Genomic DNA, 14,424 nt, shown 5'->3' with positions numbered 1-14,424 from the left:
GGCATGTGTCTCTGCCAGGGTTCTACACAAGAGTAGGACGATCCTAACAATCCAAGTTGCACACATGGCAAGAGGGTACAGTGGTACCTCGCAAGACAAATGCCTCGCAAGACAAAAAACTCGCAAGACGAAAGGGTTTTTTGTTTTTTGAGCTGCTTCGCAAGACGATTTTCCCTATGGGCTTGCTTCGCAAGACGGAAACGCCTTGCAAGTTTGTTTCCTTTTTCTTAACACCGTTAATACAGTTGCGACTTGAGTTCGAGGAGCAACTCATAGCACGCGGTGTGGTAGCCTTTTTTGAGGTTTTTGAAGACTTTGGTGATTTTTGAAGCTTTTCCAAAACTTTCCCAACACCGTGCTTCGCAAGACGAAAAAAATCGCAAGACGACAAAACTCGCGGAACGAATTAATTTCGTCTTGCGAGGCACCACTGTACTTATCCTAGCATGTTGCAAATCCTCAGGGCAACAGGTTTGCAAAACAGTGTCAGTGGCTGCTTCCTACTTCTTTGGAGGAAACCCAAAATGTTGGTAAGAGAATGGGTGTGGGATGTGATACATAGATAGCAGTCAAGTACAACATTCCTTGTTTTCCTAGAGTGGACTTGCAAGGGGATGTTTGCTCCAGCCAGTCGGAACTTCCTGTTTCCTCCTGGGCTGGGACATACTTCCTCTTGCATGTGACTAGAGGTGGGCGTGAACTTACCTGTCCAGGTAACAAAAAGGACAAGGCACGCAGCCATCTCTCTCTCTCTTCGACTTCCTCCTTCATAGGACCAGCAGTTTTATCATAATAAATTTTATTTATACCCTGTCCTTCCCATTTTAAAAACCGGGCTCAGGGAGGCTAACAGCAAATATAAAACTTTGGTTAAAATGCGTCTTAAAAACAGCATAAAATACAACATAAATGCAGCATCAGTGTCAATATAATTCAAAAATTCAGAGGTCATTGGGGGGGGGGGGACGACTCCAGGGCTAACTGGCCAAGTTGGTCCTACTAGGGCCAGCAAGGAGACCAGGGAAGAGTTTAAATGTGGGGTCCCAGAAGGGTTTATTCATAGAAAAGGAAAGGGAAAAGGGGATAGAGGATCAAGCTAATTCAAATTGAAGGCCAGGTGGAATAGCTCTGTCTTACAGGCCCTGTGGAAAGAGATCAAGTCCTGCAGGGCCCTAGTCTTGTGGGACAGAGCATTCCACCAGGTCGGAGCCATCACTGAAAAGGCCCTGGCCCCGGTGGAGGATAATCTGGCTTCCTTAGGGCCCGGGACCTTTAAGCTTTTATTATTCGTGGACCTTAGGGTCCTCTGCAGGACATACCAGGAGAGGCGGTCCCGTAAGTACAAGGGTCCTTTGTTTAGCTAGAGATGCTCTGTTGGCTTCCAGCCAACAGAGGACAAAGGGACTATCTCCATATGGGATAGATTCCACGTGCCTATACTTCTGTAACTAAGTCTCCTTCAGGGATCCATCTGTGAACTGAATGTGTGAGTAAACTTCTTTTATTGACTTTAAATAAGATTGCGGTGTGCTCATTCTTTTAAGAGGGATATAAGGGAACTTACCAGGAACCTAATTGGGATGCAGGTGGCGCTGTGGCTTAAACCACAGAGCCTAGGACTTGCCGATCAGAAGGTTGGCAGTTCGAATCCCCGCATCGGGGTGAGCTCTCGTTGCTCGGTCCCTGCTCCTGCCAACCTAGCATTTTGAAAGCATGTCAAAGTGCAAGTAGATAAATAGGTACCGCTCCGGCAGGAAGATAAACGGTGTTTCCATGCGCTGCTCTGGTTCGCCAGAAGCGGCTTAGTCATGCTGGCCACATGACCCGGAAGCTGTATGCTGGCTCCCTCGGCCAATAAAGAGATGAGTGCCACAACCCCGGAGTCGGCCACGACTGGATTTAATGGTCAGGGGTCCCTTTAGCTTTTTACCAGGAACCAAATATTAAGAGGCTTGAACAAGCCTGCAACCAGCTACCTGCTGTGTGTTTAAAGGGCAATGTTAAAACTCTGCTAAGTTATAGAGTGATGGGCCACTGGGCCCATCACCTCCTGGCAAATAGAATGGGAAGAAATGGAGGGAGTGAGAGATTTTACTTTTTTGGGCTCCATGATCACTGCAGATGGTGACAGCAGTCATGAAATTAAAAGACGCCTGCTCCTTGGGAGAAAGGCGATGGCAAACCTAGACAGCATCTTAAAAAGCAGAGACATCACCTTGCCAACAAAGGTCCGTATAGTTAAAGCCATGGTTTTCCCAGTAGTGATGTATGGAAGTGAGAGCTGGACCATCAAGAAGGCTGATCGCCTAGGAATTGACGCTTTTGAATTATGGTGCTGGAGGAGACTCTTGAGAGTCCCACGGACTGCAAGAAGATCAAATGCATCCATTCTTAAGGAAATCAGCCCTGAGTGGTCACTGGAAGGACAGATCCTGAAGCTGAGGCTCCAATACTTTGGCCACCTCATGAGAAGAGAAGACTCCCTGGAAAAGACCCTGATGTTGGGAAAGTTTGAGGGCACAAGGAGAAGGGGACGACAGAGGATGAGATGGTTGGACAGTGTTCTCGAAGCCACAAACATGACTCTGACCAAACTGCGGGAGGCAGTGGAAGACAGGAGTGCCTGGCCTGCTCTGGTCCATGGGGTCACGAAGAGTCGGACACGACTAAATGACTAAACAACAACAAGTTAGAGAACTTGCTACTGCAAGTTAGGAGTAAAGGTAAAAGGTAAAGGTACCCCTGCCCGTACGGGCCAGTCTTGCCAGACTCTAGGGTTGTGCGCTCATCTCACTCTATAGGCAGGGAGCCAGCGCTGTCCGCAGACACCTCCGGGTCACGTGGCCAGCGTGACATCGCTGCTCTGGCGAGCCAGCGCAGCACACGGAACGCCGTTTACCTTCCCGCTGGTAAGCGGTCCCTATTTATCTACTTGCACCCGGGGGTGCTTTCGAACTGCTAGGTTGGCAGGCGCTGGGACCGAACGACGGGAGCGCACCCCGCCGTGGGGATTCGAACCGCCAACCTTTCGATCGGCAAGTTCTAGGCACTGAGGTTTTACCCACAGCGCCACCCACGTCCCTAGGCAAGTTAGGAAGGATATTATTAAACAGTATATCCTCTCCTGCCTCCCTGAACATTCCCACATTGCTTAGAAATATTGAATATTGACTGATAAATTGTAAACAGATGAGAACTTTGGCATGATTACTGTAATAGCCTGTAGTTTTATAAGAGTACAGTGGTACCTTGGTTTATGAACTTAATCCGTTCCGGATGTCCATTCTTAAACCAAAACCGTTTTTAATCCGAGGCGTGCTTTCCCTAATGAGGCCTCCCACTGCCAGTGCCCTTCCACCATTTGGATTCTGTTCTTAGACCGAGGTAAAGTTCTCAAACCAAGACACTATTCCCGGTTTTGCGGAGTTTGCAAACCAAATCGTTCTTAAACCGGACTGTTCTTAACCCGAGGTACCCCTGTATATATTTAAAGTAGATAAATAAATGAGCAAATGAAGTTAATTTGGATATGCAGAAGATATTAAAAATTAAGGAATCGCAGAAAGAGGGGGAAGGAAGCCAAGTTTTGAAACCTTAAAATGATGGCAAAGTTAATGAAATGTATAAAGCTGAAAAGCATAAATATTTTATTTTTATTTATTTTTTTAAACGTGGGCAAGGGAATGGAAAGGGCGGATTCCTTGTTTCAAATGAAAGAAAGGTGCTTGTCCTCTGGTACGCCGTACTTCAACTTGTGCTCTTCAAAGAGCTTGCAGAGTTCCTCCATGTAGACCTCGTGCAACTTGTCCACCTCCTCTTGGCTGGGGTTGGGGCGCTTCTCAACTGGGATGGGTTTTCCAACTGCGGGCGGGTGGGGAGGGAGACAGCAAAGAGCGGTTAAGAAAACTCAGGCGATAAGGTAAAAAAGGAATGGGATTGCTTTAAAAACTACCTGACACAATACGGTTCCAAAAATAATACTTGGTTGTGCTTAGATTAATTTCGCAGATATAATGGGGGGAAACTGATAATAAATGAATGCAGAATATTTGTCACTTAAGAGAAGTGTTGAAGCCGCAAAGAGATAGAGGGTAGTCAACTAATATAATAATAATAATTATTTATACCTCGCCCTTCCTGGTTCAAAAACCGGGCTCAGGGTGGCTAACAACAAATTTAAAACACTTTAAAACGCTTAATTATAAAAGCAGCATAAAATACAGTATAAAAACATGAATAACAATAAAATTCAAAAATCAATTTAGGGGAAATAAGCATTAGATAGTCACCAGGGCTAGCTGACTGGATTAGTCCTACTTGGGCCAGCGAGGAGGCCAGGGGAGAATTAGCTGTGGGGTCTCAGAGCGGGTGATCTTCATAAAAGGGGAGGGAAGAGAAGGGAAATAAAAGATCAGGCTGAATTCAAATAATATAGCAGGGATTCAGACTACTTTTCCGGATCAGAAAGAAAGTGACTGGAAAGAAAGAAAGAAAGAAAGAAAGAAAGAAAGAAAGAAAGAAAGAAAGAAAGAAAAGGATTACAAATGTATTTCTTTTGTAGAACATGGCGTATATAATATTCAAAGTACTGTTTGTATCCTGTGAACAATTTTGTGCACTTGACTAATTATTTTCCATGTTTTATTATCATTTTTCTTTTTTTCTTTTCCTTTCTTTCTCCTCCTCCTCTCTTTTCTTTTTATTTTCTTTTTATATATTTTCCTTTTATGCATTTCTTCTTTCTATTTTTGAATATTTGAATGTAATGTTTAATTTATACTTTTTGGTGTTTTGTTTTTTAATGCAATAAAGATAATGTCAGGGAACTGCCATAGGCTCAGGGGCGAGAGGAGAAAAGCCAGATGGATTACAGAGAGCCCCCAAAGATTGTGGGAAGCAGCAGCTCCTCAGCGGAGGAGAGTAAGAACGCCTCCAGCGGAGAGGAGCTTCAGGGCTCGGAGGAGGCGAGGCGGTGCCAGGACACCTTGACTGAGCAAAGCGGGGAGGAGAGAGGTCCTCCATTACCCACGCCCTCCCTGCGCAGTAAGCTTCTGCGCCGAGAGGGGAAGCGCAGATTGGGCGTCAAGAAACTACTCTGCTGGGGAGGGTTTAAGGACCGCCCACTCTCAGATTCTGCCAGTGAATGAGCCAGCCACGGACTAGTGGCGCTCTGCATGGTAAAGGGTTTTTGACACCAATAACGAGGCTTTACAGCTGACCAGGGAGGCATTTGCCTGATTGCTCTCGAGTAACCCCCTGATATCCTTACAGATAATCAGCCAGAGCTGTTGAGTTTTTTTTGGGGGGGAGGGGGGAGGATGAGCCAAAGCTGTTTGGGTTTGGGGCTTGGCGCCAGGAAGCGACGGGGCCAGGAATCCAGCGATGACCTGCCTGCCTTCCCTCTGAAAGGCTGTGCTAATTGTGTTTGTCAGACAACAATGGGCTAACGCGGTTTCCGACCAACATCCCATTAAGTGTCTCCTCCGCTGCCGAGGTTGGCGAAAGTCCGTCTAACCATGGAGAAGGTCCAAACAAGCTGTCAAACAATTATGGGCAACCGCTGCCTGTCAAATCCCATCAGAGAGGATGGTGTTACCTGTAGGAAACTGTCTTTTTGAATTAACCTGAAGTTATTGTGGCCGGCTCCAGTGATAATTACCATGCTACGGTGAATTCAGTCCTAGAAACGCTCTCTCAGTGTTTGGCATCAGGCAGGAGAATAATTATTAGTATTAAACGACCTCGTGCTTGGTTGCAGAAGTAGGATCCCCGATTGTTGGAGAACATAGCTGTCAAGCGTCCCTTATTTGGAGGGACAGTCCCTTATTCCAGCGCCATGTCCTGCTGCTGTCCCTTATTGATGGATGTCCCTTAAATGTCCCTTAAATGATGTCCCTTAAATTTCAAAGGAAGCAGCTCCTCTCCCTCTCTCCCTGCCGGCCAGGGAGAAGGGAGGCTCCAACTGTGTTGCTTGGCTGTGTTGCTCACCCAATAAGGAGTCTAATAACGACTGGGGGTTGGAGCTTGCATGCCTTGTGCTGATCAAATCGGCTGCGTTGCCTGGGGACTCGCCTTTGCTCAGCGCTTCCCAACGGAGAGGTGACGGTGGTTTTCCTTGAGGCTTCGTTTGGCTGCTGGCTGGGCTTTCTGCCTTTGGCTCAGAAGTTGAACATACCTGTGCTGAGTGCTCGGATCAGAAACTGATGGATACGTCATCGACAGCCCACTCACCCTTGCTGGGGAAAAGGTCTGTCTGGAGCGGTGGCACATGGTGGGGGGAAAGGAAAGGAGATCTCGTGGGAGGGAGGGAGGCTGTGTGTGTGTGTGGCTAGTTAATGCAAGCTGAGGGGGGGGTTGAATGCTGGACGCTATTTTGTTGCACGTGCCACTGCAAACTTTGCAGTGCAAAGCCAGTCCGGGGAGCCATCTTAAGTTGAGGCTGCATAGGCCTTGTGGTGCATGTGATTCAGATTCTATTCAGTTGAACCTCTGGTTACAAAGTTGGTTGGACAGTGTTCTTGAAGCTACCAGCATGAGTTTGACCAGACTGCAGGAGGACAGGAAGACTGGAGTGCCTGGAACAGGTGAGGCTGTAGGTCCCTTATTTGGGCTGCTGGTCCCTTATTTTCAAGGCTGTTGGTCCCTTATTTTCAAATCTGTAAGTTGACAGCTATGGTTGGAAAAGGGGGTCTTTAAGCTAATGAATGCTTTCATCTCTCACTTTTCCAATCTTAAGTTTCGCACATTCCGCTATTTTCATTTAACGTCCTCGTGAAAATTCAGCATTTTGGTACAAATTACTCCAAATATACCATACACACTTTCCTGTAGGTAATTTTGCCCAATGCACATGTTTTGGCAAAGCCAATCCCTTTATATCAGGCATAGGCAAACTTGGCCCTCCTGATGTTTTGGGACTATAATTCCCATCACCCCTGACCACTGGTCCTGATAGCTAGGGATGATGGGAGTTGTAGTCCCAAAACATCTGGAGGGCCGAGTTTGCCTATGCCTGCTTTATGTAATGCATTTTGTCTGCTACAGTGGTGCCTCGCAAGACGAAATTAATTCGTTCCGCAAGTCTCTTCGTCTTGCGGTTTTTTCGTCTTGCGATGCACGGTTTCCCATAGGAATGCATTGAAAATCAATTAATGCGTTCCTAGGGAAACCGCCTTCAGACCAGGTCCGGGGACAGTCTGTCCCCGGACCTCTTCTGAAGGCTGGGGGGGGGACAAGGGCTTTTCTTCCCACCCCCAGCATTTTAAAAAACCCCGGGACAGCGGAGGGCTTCTCCGCTGTCCGGGGCGATCTTAAAATGCTGGCGGGAGGCATTTTAAAATCGCCCCGGGACAGCAGAGGACTTCTCCGTTGTCCGGGGTGATTTAAAAGCCCCTGGGAAGGCAGGCAGGGGGGACAAAGACTTTCGCCCCCTGCCCGCCTTCAGAAGGTGTTCCCGCCCCCCGCCCCGCTTCGGAACAGCGTTCCGAAGTGGGGCGGCTGGGGCAGGTCTTCCCGCCCCCCCTCCCCGCTTCGGAACAGCGTTCCGAAGTGGGGCAGCTGGGGCAGGTCTTCCCGCCCCCCCTCCCCGCTTCGGAACAGCGTTCCGAAGTGGGGCGGCTGGGGCAGGTCTTCCCGCCCCCCCTCCCCGCTTCGGAACAGCGTTCCGAAGTGGGGCGGCTGGGGCAGGTGATCCCGCCCCCCCTCCCCGCTTCGGAACAGCGTTCCGAAGTGGGGCGGCTGAGGCAGGTGATCCCGCCCCCCCTCCCCGCTTCGGAACAGCGTTCCGAAGTGGGGCGGCTGGGGCAGGTGATCCCGCCCCCCCTCCCCGCTTCGGAACAGCGTTCCGAAGTGGGGCGGCTGGGGCAGGTGATCCCGCCCCCCCTCCCCGCTTCGGAACAGCGTTCCGAAGTGGGGCGGCTGGGGCAGGTGATCCCGCCCCCCCTCCCCGCTTCGGAACAGCGTTCCGAAGTGGGGCGGCTGGGGCAGGTCTTCCCGCCCCCCCTCCCCGCTTCGGAACAGCGTTCCGAAGTGGGGCGGCTGGGGCAGGTGTCCCCGCCCCCACTCCCCGCTTCGGAACAGCGTTCCGAAGTGGGGCGGCTGGGGCAGGTCTTCCCGCCCCCCCTCCCCGCTTCGGAACAGCGTTCCGAAGTGGGGCGGCTGGGGCAGGTGATCCCGCCCCCCCCTTCGGAACAGCGTTTTAAAATGCTGGGGGTCGGGAGCGAAGCGCTGCCAACCCCAGCATTTTAAAATCTCCAAGGGACAGCAGAGAAGTCTCTGTCCCGAGGAGATTTTAAAATGCTGGGGGTCGGGAGGGAAGCGCTCCCGACCCCCAGCATTTTAAAACCTCCCCTGGACACGGGGAGATTTTAAAATGCTGGGGGTCGGCAGCGCTTCCCTCCCGACCCCCAGCATTTTAAAATCTCCTCGGGACAGAGACTTCTCTGCTGTCCCTTGGAGATTTTAAAATGCTGGGGGTCGGCAGCGAACGCTTCGCTCCCGCCCGCCAGCATTTTAAGATCGCCCGGGGCAGGCGGGGGGAAGGCAGGCGGGGGGGAGCAAAGACTTTTGCCCCCCGCCGGCCTTCAGAAGAGGTCCTCTTCTGAAGGCCGGCTGTGGGCGAAAGTCTTTGCTCCCGACCGCCAGCATTTCCCTATGGGCTTTCGTCTTGCGATGCAAGCCCATAGGGAAATTCGTCTTGCGAAGCGCCTCCAAAACAGAAAACCCTTTCGTCTTGCGGGTTTTCCGTCTTGCGAGGCATTCGTCTTGCGGGGTACCACTGTATTTTCATAAATATCTACATTTCTACTTGCATTTTACACAAGCGTGCACATTTATCGTGCACATTACTTGGCTGAAGAACTTCACTGAAAAAATGGAGGTGTGTGGATTTTGAAGAATGACCGTTTTGGTTTGCCCGTTGTTTTGGAAAGTGTGACTTGGCGAAAGGCCTGTGCATACTTCCTCTCGTCTTGCTGCTCTCCCCCAAGGAAAACCGCTTTCTAGTGCTCAATCGGAGCAAATGGCGATTGGGGTTTTCTCCGGATTGACATTTGTTGCAATGTAACACTAAAAAAAGCAGAGACATCACTTTGCCAACAAAGGTCCGTAACTCTCATGAGATTGGTTAACTCTGGTCACATGGGAGGTGTCTTATTACATTCTCCATTTGGTTTTGTGCAAGTGACTCGACTCATGGCTACAGCTCCATGAACACTGAAGAAGAGGCCGTTTTAGATTGCTCTCTCTCTCTAAACGCAATAAAGGAGAGGGTTTCAATGTTTCTGTGTGAATGTATGGGAAGGAAAGAAGGGCAGAAGTTGATGTTCTCCCAAAGAAGCAGTAAGGAGAGGTTTGCTGGAAGGAGAAAGTGGAAACATCACAGAAGGAACTGCATGGCCAAGCTGGATATTCCACAGAAGGCTGAGTGGAAAGAGAGAAAGACAGAGTTTGGTTGAATATTTACAGAAGAATCAGTAATCTAGGGCTTCCATATGTCCTGAATTTCCTGGACATATCTGGGATTTATCCGTCGGAAATAGCATTTTGGGCAGAAATTCCGAACATCGCTTAAAATGTCTGTGGAAACCTGGGCAGCCCATGTTGGACGTGTTGATTTTTTGGCGAATTTCCCCCAAAACAGCTCAAAAGCTTTTTCTTCTTTTTTTGAAAAATTGCATAAAAAACCCTCATCAACTGGCCCCTCCCTATCCAAAAAAGCTCAACAGTTTTTGTGTCTGGATTTTCACTTTTTGGAATATGGGAACCCTATGTAATCTTCAGCTAAGAAAAGCTAGCCCCATGCTTGAATAACTATGTGAATGTAAATACTTTGCATACGTTCTTCTTTCGCTGTATGTTCTGCAAGCGAAAGCTTTTTCGAATATTTTAACAAGTGTTTGAATCAGGGGTCAGCTAACTTTTTCAGCAGGGGGCCGGTCCTTTGTCCCTCAGACCTTGTGGGGGGCTGGACTATATTTTGAAGGGGAAAAATGAACGAATTCCTATGCCCCACAAATAACCCAGAGATGCATTGTAAATAATAGGACACATTCTACTCATGTGAAAACATGCTGATTCCCAGACAGTCTGCGGGCCGGATTTAGAAGAGGATTGGGTTGGATCCGGCCCCCAGGCCTTAGTTTGCCTACCCATGGTTTGGACACTGCTTTAATTTCCAGAAAATAGTAATCCTCGCACAGGATTTGGCTTCCCAGCTGCAGTTTAGCTACTCTCCCAACCAGACTTACCCACAGTGTGGATCGGTCGCCGATACGGAATGAGCCCAAAACTGTACTGAAAGATCCCGCGGGCATGGAAGAGTGGGAGAGAGATCCCCATGATCTTTTGCAAACACTCTTGGATCCACCGCAGCCAGCCGCCCTTGGGGTTTTCGACTTGATCAAACAGTTCGTTCTCACCGAAGGAAAACACAGGGACAAGAGGAGTGCTGAGAGAGGGGGCAGAGGAATGGAAAAGAAGGTGTTACGTCATCATCATAATGCCCAAAGCACACCCAGTGTTTATACCAGTGGTAAGGAGCTCCACCCCAAATTGGAACACCATCTAGGAGTGGATCCTGGATTTGATGCGGCCCCGCTGTGGGTTAAACCACAGAGCCTAGGACTTGCTGATCCCCGCGACAGGGTGAGCTCCCGTTGCTCGGTCCCTGCTCCTGCCAACCTAGCAGCTCAAAACCACCTCAAAGTGCAAGTAGATAAAGAGGTACCACTCTGGTGGGAAGGTAAATGGCGTTTCTGTGCGCTGCTCTGGTTCGCCAGAAGCGGCTTAGTCATGCTGGCCACATGACCCGAAAGCTGTACGCCAGCTCCCTTGGCCAATAAAGCGAGATGAGCGCCACAACCCCAGAGTCGGCCACGACTGGACCTAACGGTCAGGGGTCCCTTTACCTATGAGCCCGAAAAAGTAAGGCCTGGGGGCCGCTGAGGCGCCACCCCTTGCCCTTGATGGCGACTTGCCCAATGTCAACACTGCTTTTGCAATCCAAGACAGGAAGCAAAAGCAGGAGATTTTCCTGGATCCCTGATGAGCTGTGCTTGACCTGATGGCTCACCGGTTGTATAAAGTTACAGAACCATCAGGGCTAGGAGCCATCAATAGCTCTCTCTTCCTCCGTGAATTTCTCTCACCCTCTTTCAAAGCCCTCCAAGTTGGGGGCCATCACTGCCTCCTGCATTTGCAGGTAGCCGCGCCACCAGAGTTAATGTTTTGTACGGTATTTGCACAACGCAGTCCTTCGCCCGACAGCGTGCCACGACTCACCCATGATGTATAGCTAGCCGAACAAACCCCTTCCGGTTTGCCAACAGCAGAGTACAAGCCCCTGGCCGGGCGTCCAGAGCTTCTTGGGCTCCTCCCACAGCGATGGTGAGGACATTCCCTCCTCCTGCCCTCTGTAGGACGTTGGCAGCCGTTTCCTTGTCAGATGGGACTAAACCTGGGTATGAAATGCAGGAGACGTGAGAGTAAGCTCTCTGAAAACCATCAGTACAGTGGTACCTCGGGTTACATACGCTTCAGGTTAAATACGCTTCAGGTTACACATTCCGCTAACCCAGAAATAGTACCTCGGGTTAAGAACTTTGCTTCAGGATGAGAACAGAAATTGTGCTCTGGCGGCGTGGCAGCAGCAGGAGGCCCCATTACCTAAAGTGGTGCTTCAGGTTAAGAACAGTTTCAAGTTAAGAACAGACCTCCGGAACGAATTTAGTACTTAACCCAAGGTACCACTGTAGTGTTATTAATAGTACTATTATTTTGCAAATGCCTTTGCGGGACATCTTCAGGATAATAATAATAATAATAATAATAATAATAATAATAATTTATACCCCTCCCTCCCCAGCCAAGACCGGGCTCAGGGCGGCTAACACCAGGTATAAAAACAAGATTAAAACACAACATTAAAATGCAGCCTCATTTCAGTAGAAACTCAAATCAAAAACTTTTGGGGGATGAAAACGCCAAATCTTCACCAAGGCCAACTATCCAGACTGGTCCTACATTGGCCAGAAAAAAGCCAGGGAAGTCCCCAAATAGGAGTTCCATCACAGGAGGCGAAAGGAAAAGGGAAAGAGGGAATCAAATAGATTCCAAGCCAATGGCCAGGTGGAACAACTCTGTCTTACAGGCCCTGCGGAAAGAAATCAGATCCCACAGGGCCCTGGTCTCATGAGATAGAGCATGTTGAAAAGGCCCTGGCTCTGGTAGAGGCTAAGGGGTAAGGCGTAAACCTTACACAAGCCCAGAGATGGGTCCATAAGATGGTTAGATGGTGCCTTCTTCCAGCAACCCCTGCAGCCAAGCTGGTGCCAAATGTATTGCTTTGGCTTTCCTTTGAACCACATCAGCGAGACCAAGGGGAAGGGGTCTTGTCGTCTGGGCAGCCCAGGATCTACAGACACAGTGCCCAGGCTTGCACCCCGAGTAATTTCAGTGCTGCAAAAATCATGCAGGAGGCAGCAGTTACAAGCTACTGGTCTCTGCGGTCATAGCAAGGGCCGTGATTCTCCAGGAATTTGACTTCACCCCTGGAAGCACACTCCATTGTCTCTCAGGGCAGATGGATGCCAAGACACTCTTTTTGCAAAACTCTTTGTGTGCAAAACGTGTAAGGCCTTGTGGTGCCTCAGTTTACCTAATGGAAAGCCTCCTGGGTGCAGGGGTAGAGGACCTGTGGCTCTTCAGATACTGGTGGACTCCCATCATCGCTTGGACTACTGCAATGCACCTAAGTGGGGCTACCTTTGAAGGTGACCCAGAAGCTACAACGAATCCAGAATGTGGCAGCCAGACTGGTGACTGGGAGCGGCCGCCGAGACCACATAACACCGGTCTTGAAAGACCTGCATTGGCTCCCAGGACGTTTCTGAGCACAATTCAAAGTGTTGGTGCTGACCTTGAAAGCCCTAAATGGCCTCAGCCCTATATACCTGAAGGAGCGTCTCCACCCCCATTGTTCAGCCCGGACACTGAGGTCCAGCTCTGAGGGCCTTCTGGTGGTTCCCTCCCTGTGAGAAATGAGGTTACAGAGAACCAGGCAGAGGGCCTTCTTGGTAGTGGTGCCCTCCCTGTGGAACGCCCTCTCATCAGATGTCAAGGAAATAAACAACTATCTGACATTTAGAAGACATCTGAAGGCAGCCCTGTTTAGGGAAGTTTTTAATATTTGATGTTTTACCGTGTTTTTAATATTTTGTTGGGAGCCGCCCAGAGTGTCTGGGGAGGCCTGGCCAGATGGGAGGGGCATAACTAATGCCCCTTGTTGTTGTTGTTGTTGTTATCGCTGACTAACAGCCATGCTGGATGGAGCTTGGGGAGGATGGGAGTCCAATGACATCTGAAAGGTCACAGCTACTGCATCTGGTATGCTGCACGGAGGACCTTAAGGTCCACAAATGACAACACCTTGGAGGTCCCAGGTCACAAGGTGGTTAGATTGGTCTCAACTAGGACCAGGGCCTTTTCAGTACTGGCCCCGACTTGGTGGAACGCTCTGTCACAAGAGACCAGGGCCTTGCGGGACTTGACATCTTTCTGCAGGGCCTGCAAGACAGAGCTGTTCCGCCTGGCCTTTGGCTTGGACTCAGTCTGACCCTTATGTTTCCCTCCCCTTATGGTTTTGATCTATGGCCTACTATTAAAATGAGGCTGCATTTTAAATTATATTTTAACCTGTATTTTAAATTGTTTGGTTTTTTTAATTGTAATTTTACTGGTGTTAGCTGCCCTGAGCCCGGCTCTGGCCGGGGAGGGCAGGATATAAATAATTTTTTTTTATTATTACTGGGTGCCAGTGGCGTAGCGTGGGGGGTGCAGGGGGGGCCGGCCGCACCGGGCGCAACATCTGGGGTTAGGGCAAATTCACGGGTTAGGGGGCGCAAATCCACGGGTTAGGGGGCGCAAATTACTTGCCTTGCCCCGGGTGCCGACAACCCACGCTACGCCACTGCTGGGTGCAGGGAGTTTACAAAAGCACAGACTCTCTCTCTCTCTCTCTCTCTCTCTTATTGCACCAGCCAGACACTGGCTTGTATCAACCGCCCTGAGCACCGCAGCTCTTCTTACCTCCACTCATCAGATAGTCACGGAAAAAAGGGAATCTGAACCAGAGGTTCAGCATCATCAGATGAGGGGTCAGTCCTGGGAAGATCTTGGAAAACCCAGTTGCCTCCGTGCAGAAATTGAGGAAGGCCCCAGCCACCAGGACTCCGTGGGGGTGGAAGCCGAAGATGTAGTTCTTTGTAGGGTCCAGTTCCACCGTCTTCACCAGCTGTAAGAAGACCAAAGTCATTTAGGGCTCCTGCAGGACTCACCTTCTGAACTGGGAGCATGAGAGAACAGAGCAAGACCATTTACCGTATTTTTTGCTCTATAAGACGCACCAGACCACAAGACGCACCTAGT

The 14,424-nt window shown here is 49.7% G+C and overlaps 1 protein-coding gene across 1 annotated transcript in view; it reads right to left on the bottom strand.

Annotated features, from left to right (window-relative positions):
- Positions 1-3,626: 3,626 nt before the first annotated feature.
- MOGAT2 (monoacylglycerol O-acyltransferase 2) overlaps positions 3,627-14,424 on the bottom strand; it is a 37,790-nt gene continuing 26,992 nt past the window's right edge. The window contains exons 3-6 of the mRNA XM_028725882.2: positions 14,086-14,290; positions 11,281-11,455; positions 10,248-10,447; positions 3,627-3,861 (exon numbers count right to left, since the gene is read on the bottom strand). Of these exons, the coding sequence (XP_028581715.2) occupies positions 3,707-3,861; positions 10,248-10,447; positions 11,281-11,455; positions 14,086-14,290 (735 nt within the window). The 3' untranslated portion in view covers positions 3,627-3,706. The remainder of the gene's footprint in view (positions 3,862-10,247; positions 10,448-11,280; positions 11,456-14,085; positions 14,291-14,424) is intronic.

The sequence above is a fragment of the Podarcis muralis genome, chromosome 4 (assembly GCF_964188315.1).
Source record: "Podarcis muralis chromosome 4, rPodMur119.hap1.1, whole genome shotgun sequence".
Classification (NCBI taxonomy): domain Eukaryota; kingdom Metazoa; phylum Chordata; class Lepidosauria; order Squamata; family Lacertidae; genus Podarcis; species Podarcis muralis.
The sequence above is the reverse complement of the archived record's forward strand: the minus strand, read 5'-3'. Positions and strand labels throughout refer to the sequence as shown.